Raw genomic sequence first — 13,717 nt, 5'->3', positions numbered from 1 at the left:
ACAGGCCATGTCTATACTTACAGTGCTGCAGCAACTCAGCTGTACCAGTGCGGCTGCAGCGCACGTGGTAAAGATGCTCTGTGCTGATGGGAGAGAGCTCTCCCGTCGGCATACAAAAAACCCACCCCTGCGAGCAGCATAAGCTATGTCGGCAGGAGAAGCTCTCCTGCCGACAGTGCTTATGTCGGTGTAACATTTGTCACTCAGGGGGTGGAATATTCACACTACTGAGTGATATAAGTTTTGCTGACATGGGCGGTAGTGTAGACACAGTCATACAAATATAAAAGCCTTGTGTACATGCAGAGTTGCACAGGTTTAACTAAAGATATGATTTTAAACTGATTTAGTTGCACCAGTGCAAAAGGCTGTATTGAACACTTATTTCAGGTTAAGCCAGGTTTATTTTGGTTTAGCTTAAATCAATTAGGAATGGCTGTAAGCTAAACCATAATAAGCCACTTTTAAACCAAAAGAAGAGTTCCCACACAGGGGTTTCCACCACTTTTTAGCTCAACCAGTGCAAATTTGTGTATAAACAATCTCATTGACAAACAGAATCCTCATCTCTAATTATCCCAAGAGTGCTTTTGCAGCCCCAAGGCTAAAATTGCCTTTGTCCCATTCCTGTGCTACAGAGCAGGGATAGTGTCTGATACATAAGCCCCAGTTCTGCTCTTCCTTGGTCCACTCCTGCTAAACATGGCAATTGGATAACTAAGGATCTAATCCTATTGCCGTAGTAAGGAGAAAACCCATTTACTTTTATAAGAATTTTACTTATGAAAGATTGAAAAGGACCACAAAATTTGGTCCCAACATTTTAACTTCTGTTTTCAAAAAGGGGATTATATTAATCAGCATTTCATTCCATAGTTATAACTGCTACATTATTTAGCCCAATATTTCTAGGTTGTACCAACAACCTCTGGACTGTACAAATACTGCAGTAAGAGACTGAGTCAAATTGATTTTCATGAGGAAATGAGAGATACATGAACAAAAGGCAGAGTGGACAAGGATTTGTCATTTTTTAAAATTCCAATGAATACCAAAACCAAAAACCTATTTTAAAAAACCAGCTATGATTACTGATAACAATGTAGTTACCTTTCACAGCTTTTACAAAACCCAGGCACTGTAAAACAGAACCAATTATCCAAGCCAAAATTAACAAGGGAGCTAAAGGTTATTATCATGGAAAGTCACTACAATTTTAATATAGGGAGGCTACTGCACTGCCAGAATGAAAGGCAATCCTTTCAAGTAATCTAATTCAGGTTCAGAATGGACAAGAAGCTATGGAAAAATGACATCTCTCCAAATGGCTATATTTATAGAAGCTTGGCACATACAGCATGCAGGTACTGTTAGTATCATAATTGATTAATGAAAAGCCAGTTTTCTATAACTATAAACATTCAATTATTAATCACTGCAGTCAGTTGATTAAGTTGATCTATTTTCCCTGTGCATTCATACTTTGGAGAGTGACAGAAATTTGTATCCACAAATCACAATTTACAACTTGCAACAGGAAAAACATGTCACCCTTTCCCCCTTTGCATATAAGTCAACTAAAATATAACACAAAAGGTCAAATTTTGCTCACCTGATTTCATAAGTTCCAAAGCCAGAACAGACCACTGTGATCATATAGTCTGGCCTTCTGTATAATATAGCCACAGAACTTCCCCAAAATAATTCCTTTAGAACTACAGCATATCTTTAAAAAAAATCCAATCTTGATTTTAAAACTACTGATGATGGAGAATCAACCATGACCCTTGATAAATTGTTCCACTAGTTAATTACCTTCACTGTTAAAAATTTATACCTCATTTTCAGTCTGAATTTGGGTAGTTTCAACTTCCAAACGCTAGAATTTGTTATACCTTTGTCTGCTAGATTGAAGAGCCTGTTATCAAACATTTGTTCCTCATGTAGGTATTTACAGACTGATCAGGTCACCCCTTTAAGCCTTCTCTTTGTTAAGCTAAATAGATTGAGCTCCTTCAGTCTATAATTATAAGGGTATGGCTACACTCGAAACTTCAAAGCGCTGCCGCGGGAGCGTGAAGTGTGAGTATGGTCGCAGAGAGCTCTCCCAGCGCTGCCCATACTCCACATCCTCATGAGGTTTAGCTGCGGCACTGTTTACACTGGTGCTTTACAGCGCTGTATCTTGCAGAGCTCAGGGGGGTGTTTTTTTCACACCCCTGAGCGAGAAAGTTGCAAGGCTGTAAAGTGCCAGTGTAGCCATGGCCTCAGGCATGTTTTCTAATCCTTCAGTCATTCTTGTGGGTCTTCTCTGAAATCCTCTCCAATTTATCAACATTCTTCTGGAATTGTGGGCACCAGAACTGGATACAGCATTCCAGCAATGGTCACACTAGTGCCAAATCCTGAGGTAAAATAACTTCTCTACTCCTACCTGAGATTTCCCCTCTTTACACATCCAAGAATTGTACTAGCCCTTTTGGCCACAGTGACATACTGGGAGCTCATGTTCACCTGATTATCCACCATGACCCTCAAACTTTTTTCAGAGTCACTGGTTCTCAGGATGAGAGTCCCCCATCTTTCAAGTATGGCCTACACATTCTTTGTTCCTAGATGTACATATTTACATTTAGCTGTATTAAAATGCCTATTGTTTGCTTGCACCTAGCTTAGCAAGCGATCCAGACTGCTCTCCATTTAATGAGACTAAGCATGCACTACCATGCTGTATATATAAAGTAGCTATAGCTACACCACCATATAAGTCATATAAACCCCTCTTATCGGTTTTCAGTATATGCATCAGAGACCCAGTGTCACTCATGCAGTTAATTAACGCTAGATAACAGGGTAAACATCTCATTCAAGCATTAACAATCTCCTTATTGTGTAACAGCAACATCCAGCATCCTTGTGCTAGATCAGTGGTTTTCATCCTTTTTTCATTTCTAGACCTCTAAAAAATTTTGAATGGAGGTGCGGAGCCCTTTAGAAATCTTAGACATAGTCTGTAGACCCCCACAGGACCCCAGGCCACAGGTTGAAAACCACTGTTCTATGGTAACAATAACCTTTCGTGGACCCCTTAGACATAGTCTGCGGACCCCCAGGAGTCACTAGACCACAGTTGAAAACCACTGTGCTAGGTAATCACTTCTGATTTCTTTTCTCCTCTGAAGGCTGGGGCTGGACTGAAGCTGCGGATTTTGTAATAAAATCATCCTGGGAAAAATAAGCTTAGTTCTGGTAAAAGAGATATAAATTTATTAAACGACTTACTTATCTAGCCTCTCGTTTGCCTGCCGCCATTGAGTCTGCTCTTTTCTCCATCGTAGGTTTTCATTTAACCCTGGGAATCTGTCATTCCCTAAGAGTGCAACATATGTCAGCAAAATTAAAGTACAGAGGGGTGATCTGGATTCTGATATCAAATCGTACAGGAGGATCTACATTTCTGCAACAGACAGTTTTCAAATCTCCCAGCTCTAAGTCTCCTGGACACGAGTAAATGCATATTGTCAATAATTTTTTTAAAATCTGGGTTTATACATTTATGTTTGTTACACATGCCTTAGAAAATTAAAAATCCATTTTGAATCAAATTGACTGTCTCTCTGTGTAAGCAACTGTTCATTTTTAATATTTTCAAAACCATTGTCATGTTTCTTACTTGTACGAGGGCACTAATATAATGACATCAGTGTGCACACAGACTACTTGTGGAAGCATACACACTTTTTTCCTTCTGCTCCTACAAGAAAGATATATTCAGAAAAGCAACTATATAAAAAGGAATGTCCTTACAGATATGCTCTTCTTACATATTCTGGATCCTTTCTGCTTTTGATTCTGATAAAATAAAGGGCCATGTAATCCCCTAAACAGGAAAACCCATATAAGGGGCAGGAAACATTGTGAGTTTCAACTCACGCTCCTCATCAATCCATCAGAGGAGCAGGATTTGCTCTGTATGGAGCAGGTAGGGAGTGCAATCCCTAGACACACAGAGATGCCAATCTCAGAACACTCATGAAGGCCCAGTGGCCTCACAGACCTACCCAGATAGTCTTCCTCTCTCCTGACAGCCTCCCCATGTGACTGCACTGTAGCAGATGCAGGTGAGGCCCAGCAGAAATTAAGGTTGCTTGGAACAACAATAACTCACAAGTCTTAGAAATCTGCTGGAGAACAGCTGCTCTCCGGCTCCACCCACTCCTCTGATCCATACATCCATAAGGAATACTATCCTCATGGCAAAGAGACCATAGGATTTGGAGGTGGGTGAATGTACCATAGAGCCAGCATCTCTCTATTAAACATCCCCACCTGCACAGCCCTATATTTTAACTATTTTTTCATTCCTGTTAGCTATGAAGAGTCAATACAACTACGGAAGAGTGAGTTAGAATCTATTCTGGCTTAGGCAACATCCACACAATTTTTAAGTGGATCCTCATTGCAGACAAAAAAATATATTTACTGGCAATGATGCACAAGTCAACATAACCCTGCTTGACTCTCAGATCCCCTCAGTTCTAGCAGTTAGAACAATCTTTTTTTAATTTATAGATGGAATGCATCACATATAAGAACACTGAGAGGCAACAAAGATGAATCATATTTCCACAAAACTAGAGAGTGGACAGAGGTCTGTCTGAAACTCAGTCTCCAATTGCATAAAATGCCTCTCCATATATTTTTGGGCCTAAGGCAACTGACAGTATCTCACCCTTTATTAATAGACTATGCATAACTTAAAAAATAGAATCAAAGAAACATTACATGTGATTTTTTGAGATAATTTGACTGCATATTTCTAGCATAAGAAGAGCTCACATATTATATATGTTGAAAGCTAAAAAACATATTTATCCACAGCAAAGCACAGAAACGTCTGCAAGGGCAGGAAAGGGAGAGAAATACAAGAATGGGGTTTTTGGTGCTTTTATTGCCTTCCAAGGGAAAAACATTTATATCCACAGCGTGCTTGAAGTCTTTTGATAAAAATTAAATTAAAAACTGGGGAGGGGGGGAAGTACCAGCTGGTGTCCTGCAGCGTTTCATCATTTCACCCCTGGCTCCTTCGCCTCTCAGTAAAGCCTCTTCTAACCTGGCTTTTACATCTCTTGATTTCTGAAGCACTTGGGTGCTGACTTTGTCAGAGCTTTGTTTGCCCTGGATATGCATGAGAAAGAAAGTTTCAGTGATCAGTTTCTGAGCAGCCCTCTTAAAGTACATATAGTCAAATTAACTCTTAGTCCAAAGTGTTCTACCAAAGCTGTCGCTACAGTCCCCAAATCAGGCAGAGGGCACTGAACACTATCAGAGGGGCATAGGACACACACAATCAAAGTACAATAGCAACTTGCACACTGTCAAAGAGGTAGTGTATGTACTGTTTCTAAGCACACAGGGATAGCTGGAAGTCAGGAGAAAGCTGGAATTGGATAGATTGTTTAAGACACTCCAACATTTCAAAGGGCCCCATTGTTGTTATGCTACCATTATAGATTGTACTTCTGTAGCATTTTCTATGCAATGGGCTTTGCATGCGTTAATGTATTTAGCCTCACAACCCCTTGTGAAGTAGGTAGGTAGCATTATTCCAATTTTACAGATGAAGAAACAAGCTCATCGCATAAATTACTTGACCAGGTTCAGACAGGCAATCTGTGGCTTTGATAAGAGCCTTGACTTTCAGACCCTTGCCTGAACCACAAGACCATTCTTCCATTCCCATGGCTTCCTGTAAAGGGTAGAAAAAAGAGTGTGTGGAAAGAAGCTACCCCAACTCACCTTCCCACAGGCTACTTATATTCCGGAGGGAAAGAGGAAAGGAATTGAACTGTAGAAATATGTAAAAATGTATGGTGGTGAAACTCCAAAGACTGGAGGTTTATTCTCTCTCTCTATATAGATTCAAAAGCCTGACTCCTTATCCGAATATCTCTGCAGAGCAATGTTAGTAAAACAGACCCATTTGCACAACTGTTGGCTCTCCTGCTTCTATTCAGAAGCAAGAAGCTCAGAGCCACACAAAAAGGAAATCAATAAATAATTTAAAACAACATTATAGGATCTCATAAAAAGTTTAACCTGAGCTTTGTTCAAAAGCTTGGGTCAATTATTTTATCTGAATCAGTCTGCTCATCCCTAACAACGGTGAAGATCGGATGACAAGAGAGCCAGTTTAACCTTTTCCAATCACAGAATTATGGGTTGCCGGGGAATGATTTCATTAGAGTTTGTTAGAAAATTGTGACAAAGCATCGGTGAAAAGTTCCACATACCTTGTACTCAAAGCATGAAACGCAAATGAAAAGAAGATCTAAAATTCTGTTCAGCTGCATGGATGGAAGGTCTGCAATCCATTTCCGAATAAGACTCTGTTCAGCATTTTTCATGATCCAGAGGAAACAGATCAAAAGGTTGCGAGTAGTATCAGGGCTTAATGTGTTATACTGTTTGTAGGGCTAGAAACAGATAAAAAGCATGTTCCACAGAGGGAGAAAAAATGAGAGAAGTCACACTGGTTCAGTAATATTATTTAATACTGGTGGAGTTTTGTATCAAAACCATAGTTCATGCTGAGAGTGCTTCATCTATTCCATATTCAGTATTTATAATATACAGCTGAGGCTGTGTAGACAGGAAGCGCATGTGTGTAAAAAAGAGAGAGAGAGAGAGAGAAAGGGGCATTGGTTGGTAGTTATCCGTACATCAGATTTTTTAGCCTGTAGTGTACAGATAGAATTCTCTAATTGTTAAGGACTTTCCTGTTGTGTTTCCTACTGTTTTTGTAATGTAACATGTGTTTACACAGATACACACATCTCAGTGATCATTTGTGCACACAGATACATCCATGCAATTTTGGAAATCTGGGCCATAAAGTATAGGTCACATTTTAAAAACAATTACCACAAGTTGTGCCCCAAAAATATTTCCATACCTGTATAAAGGAATGATTGCAGTCAGGGTAACTGAGCACACAAAATACACTTTTATATACCTAAGTGTCTACTAGGCACACATTTACCAATTTATAGGTGTAATGACCCTTTTGTGAGTGTGCACATATTTTGTGGCAGCTACTTGAATGATTATTTTTGAAAATATTGCCTTATATGGATTTATAAAATGTTTCTATTTTGATACTAAAAGGATTTAGGAACATTTGAATGCAAACAGAAACCATTTTTTGTCTATGCTGGCTTACAAAAGTGAGACCGACACTAAACAGCAACAAAAGGTAAACCTGTGCAAATGCATGAAGAATGTAAGAGAAAGCTTTATCATAGGTTGGGCTAATTGTCTGACATTTTCCATTATAAGGCCTATTTTCAGTTGCTTATAACTTTGGCAAACTTTAACCATTTGGGCTGATGGGTGTCTGATTCAGGCTTTTTATTATTTATTTAACTATTAATTATTATTATTATTTTCCAGCCAAAATGGTTCAGCCAATTCCAAGAATGAGGCATGGGGAAAATAAATTGTTTTACCCATCTGAAAAAATTCTGGCAACCTTTCCTTTGAAATGATCTATTCCCCCATGGTTTGGAGCAGGGACTTGAAATTTGGTAGGGCTGCAGCATATGGCTTTTTGCCACCCCTGTCAAAATCCACCCAAATTTGGCCAATTTTTATAATCCTTTGAAAAACTGCACTTTGTACATGCACAGCAGAAACTTGCTAGAGCTAAAATCTCCAAAGATTCCATCCTCACTAAGAATGCTCAAACCTCTCACAGCTCCTAAGTGCTGACCAGACTACACATGTTCCATTTCCAGAGGGCTGCTGATTGTTCCCCCTCCAGTCCATACATATGGGGGCAAAGCTGGTCTTTCCCTGTAGTGGCTGCTCCCAGATGTTCCAGGCCGGGCACTGGAACTGAAAGCAGGAAGCCTGTCTCTCTAGTACTCTGAAGGTTTAGGATAACCTCAGAAAGAGGATAATAAAATAATATTGCCAGAAAGAAAGGCTGGCAAGGCAACACAGACATACCAGTGAAGACAGAGGTGCACCTGAAGTCCTTAAGAGGTTGAACTGATTCCCTGCAATGGCCCAGGCGACAGACTGATTGATTGGGTTTGAAGATTCTTGGTCTTCATCTGGGCTCCCTGTACGGCCTTTCCCACTGCGGGCTTCTGAAACTAAATTTGAAATGCCCCATTGACTCTGCACAGAATAATCCAACATTATGTTGTCTCAATATTACCAAGTTCCACAGTCTTGTATTCCTCTTGGCTAATGAAACAACTGGCATTTCCATGAGAGCCACTGCATGTTATGTTGAAGGGGAAAGGAGAAGTGGGGGGTGGGGGTGAAAGAGGTATAGGATTAACTGGACAGTTTGCCACCACCAGCAGACTGCCAGGTTATACAAATAAACACAAGGATAGAAGGATCTGTTCTAGCCCACTCCTGCTGTCTGGTAACTTTGATTTATGCTTCAGAGGCAAAGCCACTAAAGGATCTCAGATGGCTCTGAACTGTAGTGTCAAACCAGTGCTTTGCACTGCTTGGATTAAATCACCAATGCCAGGTTCAATGACATTACATTACTAAGCATTATCACCAAAGCTGTGCTTGGGTGGCGAATTCTCACAGAAATACATATACAACATCTTAAATCTTAGTCCATCCCGTGCTTTGCTGCACATTGGGCTACCCACATTTGCCATCCATGCCTATCAACTGCCTTTCTCACACATACAATACAGTACAAATCTGGCAACTGCTGACAGAGGAGACGTCCCCTACTGGTTAAAAGATGGGTTTAGGATTCAAGACTCCTCACGTCTATACCCAGTTTTTCCACAGACTTTCTGAGTTACCTTGAGCAAATAAGTTATTTAAACTAATGTTTACAAGCTCCTCTAATACTGAGTGCTCAAGATACCAAAGGTTGAGTTTTTAGAGGTGCTAAGCAACTCCAATTGATTTCAATGTGCTCAGTACCTCTGAAAACTAAGCCCATGGCATCTCAATTTAGACACTCCAAAATTAGTGGGCATCCCAAATTAGTGGACACAGTTGAATGTTTAGGCCTTATCCTTGCTATCCTCAGTTTTCTCATCTACAAAATAGGGATAAAACCTAGATTAACAGAGTATGGTAAGGTTTAAACAGTGTGTGTCAAGTGTTTCAATACTCTTGGGTGGCAGGTGGTAATAGAAGTTCCGAATATTATTGTTCTATTCCAGACATGTACAAAAAGTTTTCATGACTGGTGAAAAATTGTATTTCTCAAAACAGCTATACATTTTTCTTTGCTGCCTTGAATTTTTCATGAAAACAAATGGCACCTCTGCAAGTAGCACAGCGTTGTTCTTTCAATAGAACATAAATAGCTGGTTTCTCTAATAAAAAATGGCAAACTGCTGCCTGGGACAAATTCATAAGAAGTCAAATATGACAGAATTAGACAGCATAGAGAATATTTTTTTAGAAGGATTAAAGATTTAGAATAGTATTTGTAGTTTCATGATTTTGGATAAAAAGTCTACTCTAAACTCTTGAGCCTGCTGGTTACATTTGCCTGCAAATGCTCCTTTTAACTACGGTACCATGACAACAGTACTAACAAATAACAGAAAAATGAGCAAGCCTGTTTGTAAACCTGTTAATACTTCCTAATTAAATAAATAACATAAAAATGGGCAAACAAAAAAGTCGAACAGAATCCAACGCATCTAGGTGCGCACTAGCTAAATAATGTAACAACATCACATTGTTACCCTTACTCTCCTTGCCACTGTCTGTTACACCCATTTATATCTTAATATTAGCTTGTAACCCTTCCATGGTAGGGGCCATGTTTATATGTTAGCCATCTATCAGAATAATTATTAATTATACAATGATATCATTATGCATAAATAAAGCACTGCTCTATCATTTGCTCACCTAATTATTTCTGTACCATTTCTAATTCATAGTATTTGAATAAACATTTTTCTGTACTTGAAAATCCAACTTACTTTTAATTAAAGAAACATATGCCCTCGCCAGCATGTTTGGAGTTCCAGTAATTAAGGCAATCTCTTTTACATTTTGTCAACTCACTTAATAAAGTCACTTTGAGAGGTCAAATAAGGGAAGAAAAGAATGTCTTACCTGTAAAGTCATACAGCTGTGGCAGTGCATCCAAAATGATCCCAACCAAAGGGAGGTAAAGGGCAGCAATTTTGACCTTCACCTCTGGTTTTAAGCAGCGCTGGTCTAGGTCATGGGAACTCAGCAGGCTGTGCACAGCACTGATCGCTTTCCTCTGCACTTTACTGATTCTGTCAGCGCAAACAAGGACTAGCTCTGTTACTGAGACACATACAAGTTATGTGGATCAAAGAGGCTATGAGAGATGACTGAGGCGGAGGAAGTTAATAAATATTCTGTGGATAATCGCTTATGCTATAACCAGAGAGTAACATCTCAGCCTGCATTCCCTACATAAATCCTGATCCAGATGACAGACTTCACACCTGCAAAGCAATGATCACTGGTAACTAGTAATCCAATAGGGAAAACTGTCCCAGGCAATTTCAACGGGGGGTGTGGATGGGGGGGACGGGATGGATTTAAAGAAACATGTCACATCCTTGCAATGGCCAAGCACAGCAATTGTCTAACCAAATCCTTCAGAATGATGGAAGGCAGCAGTGTTTTCAAGGCTTCACCTTGCTAAGAGCAAGAGAAATTCCCACTGATGGGATGTGAAATTCCCAATGACATTTTGCTCCATATTTATTTAGCACTATCGCATATAAATAATACACATGCATTCACCGGGAGGAGAACATTTTGCCTACAAAGCAATCGTACTATTGCCTTATTACAAAGTGACCCCTAAGTAACTACCCACAGGGTGAAAGTACTATGTTTATTTGACTGAAGCGGTAAGAGCTGTACATAACTGGCTCGTTCCAAGATGTTGGAGGTCTAGTATTCATCACACTCTGCATAAAGATCTGTCATCTTTAAGAGAGATTATCCTTTCTAACAGAACTTTTTTTCTCCTGTTTAAGAAGTTGCCCCATATGTTTCTTGTACCATACATTAGCCCCTATTTTTTCTATGGTTTTATATCACCACAGCTGCCCTCCTAGACAGAGAACTTGATAGTTCACCTTGCTCAAAATAAGTCTATTCCAAATGGTGGGGTGGTTGCCTGGGCTCCATGGAAGCAATTCTGCAGTGGATATTTGTCACAAGCATACACATGGAGGTTAACATGTTGTTTGTTACAAGCATGCACATGGAAGGTAACATACCAACATTCTCCAGGGTACACAAGACCAGAGAAACACTATCAATTCTACTCCAAAGGCAGAGGGAGCAATACGTGGTATTCTCTCTTGCTATGCTGACCATACTGCCTTTGTAGAATCTTCATAATGGAAAACAAGAGGCTGGACCTAAAAATCAAACCCACATCTCTGATCACCGGGTCATCAGAAAAAATCCTCTTAAAAACTGAGAAACCTACCCTTCTGCCTCCGTGTCCAGTGCAGCTGCCAATTCGGTGAAAAGCAGTCCAGCCAAAAAGTGCTGCTGACGATAATCTGCTGAAAGGTCAAACATGCTGGCAATTTTCTGATCCTGGAAACTAGAGCAGGAGCTTGAATTCTGCAAAAGTGTACTAGGTGTTTTAGTGGATGATCAAATGTATACTATAATATTGCTACTCACTGAGAATACAGCTAACAGCCTGTTCTATTGTAAACGACTGAATACAACATGGGAACAAGGTAATCATCTGAGGGAAATATTGGAATGTATAATAAAAATGTCAAGCTTATCTATCAAATTGAGCAAAATCTCTCTGAAGCAAAATTTTTCCATGAATATAGAGAGCTATGCTGAATGATTTAAAGCTAGAGCAGAGTATGTGATTATAACAGAGGAATCTATTCAATGAATTTAGCCTCTTTTACTGTTTGCAGTTGTCTGCTTACAATTTTCTCAGATCTGATTGGAGGAATTATTCAGTGAATACTTTCTATGATTAACCCTCTATGTTAATTATGCATGAGCAGCTCAGTGTGAGTGTTTGATATGCAAACAAGCTGTGTTTGTTAGTTTGAACAGGACACAAAGCCAGAATCAACCCTGTGTTCAGATTGCTCTGTAGAGTCTGTACCATTCTGCTGGCACAAATCAGCCCTAAAGCTGGCATAGCCAACCGTGAGAAGATCATCCCAGTGCAGAGCCCGCATACTGACTTCTTTGCCACATGCACCCCCTTTTTCCATGGCTGGTACAGAAATGTGGCCCACAAGAAGGAAGTATGAACATGCTTTTCCTGTATCCTAGGAGTCTCAGTCTGGGGTTGCTGGCAGCAAGTGTAATTTAGAGCAGCCTTCAATCTGCTGTAACATATGGTTAGGGCTGATGCACAGCCACACCAGGATCAGCAGAGTTGCTGCTGAGTTTGTGCTATCAGCTCCACAACTGTAACTGTGGATCTGAACCATAAGTCACTTGGTACATTTCTCTTCCCAACTGGGTGAGCATAACTCTTAGAATCTGTTTCCAGTGCAAATACTTAGGTTTACAAGTTCAGAATTTGCTTTTCATTCATATTCTTCAATATTCACTTGAAAATATTTCTGCCAATAAACTAATTTGCTTGAATATTCCTGGAAAATAAACATGTAAAAACCAGATCCCAACTTTATGGCTGACCCCTAGCTCCATAATGGGCTGAATCAAAACCCCACCGCTGAACACCCCGCCTAAACTCTGGGACAGTGCAGACTTGAATTTGGATGAAACCCCTACAGAGCAGTCCTATCTCAGCTGCCATATAGATGCTGGCATAGCTGTTTGTTTGCAGTAATACAGAGGCATGGAGCATCCGGTTAAATGAATTTCATATATGAGCTCTCAACAAAAATTCCACAAGATTTATCCCCAAGGCAACATTTCTTATTGAAAAATCTCACTCAAGTTAGCAACTATCCTGTAGACAGAGCAGAGTTACTAAATTGGTGGCCAGCTACTGTAGCAAATCATGCAAAAGCAGCAAAAAGTCCAATGGCTCGAGGTTGGACTTCGAGGGTGACTCCTAAGGGAGGAAAGAGTTGATGATATTGCCTAAGGAAAAGATCGATTCTAAGCGGTAGCTGCCTGGCTCTGCTTTGCAGTAACTAGTTTTGATAGTTATGCACAGTTCCTTGGTATTTTTAGTAGTGGAATTTCATTTCCAACTGTTCGATGTCAAGAATGAGCCTCAAGCAACAACTCTGGGGAATCCTGACTCTTAGAGCCTCAAGATTTATTTTAATGATCAGAAAGGACCTTAAAAAAACTTGTTGCCTTAATGAATATTGACTTGCCTGTACACTTAAGATGAGCAGTGAGAGCGTGTGCAAAAGCTCAGAATGCAAAGTCTGCCGCATATTTCCATATGCTATCACCCTCACAAACAGATGTTGCCATCTATCTGATAGTACCGTGCGCTGCATCTTCACAAGAACAGTTGCTGCTGAACATTGGGTGTGCATAGCTTTTTTCAATAGGTGTTTCTAGCCGCGCCTACTGAAAATATCCCCCACGTTTGCATGGCATGATATGTATGAACTTGTGTAATTCACCTTCACAGTAACATCTTGCTGATATTAGTCCTTTCTGCCCCTTTTCTACAAAAGGGAGCTCATAGCTCTTGATGATTATAGACTGATGTATCCTGACTTAAGTAGCTGAATAC

General features: G+C 39.9%; 1 protein-coding gene across 1 annotated transcript in view; it reads right to left on the bottom strand.

Moving 5' to 3' along the window:
* Positions 1–13,717, bottom strand: part of DOCK8 (dedicator of cytokinesis 8) — a 140,775-nt gene that overhangs the window by 26,540 nt on the left and 100,518 nt on the right. The window contains 6 exon segments of the mRNA XM_030566193.1: positions 3,283–3,370; positions 5,043–5,178; positions 6,294–6,476; positions 8,011–8,159; positions 10,126–10,295; positions 11,495–11,634. Coding sequence (XP_030422053.1) covers positions 3,283–3,370; positions 5,043–5,178; positions 6,294–6,476; positions 8,011–8,159; positions 10,126–10,295; positions 11,495–11,634 — 866 coding nt within the window.

Source organism: Gopherus evgoodei, chromosome 6 (genome assembly GCF_007399415.2).
Source record: "Gopherus evgoodei ecotype Sinaloan lineage chromosome 6, rGopEvg1_v1.p, whole genome shotgun sequence".
Taxonomy (NCBI): domain Eukaryota; kingdom Metazoa; phylum Chordata; order Testudines; family Testudinidae; genus Gopherus; species Gopherus evgoodei.
This window is presented reverse-complemented; position numbering and strand designations above follow the sequence as displayed.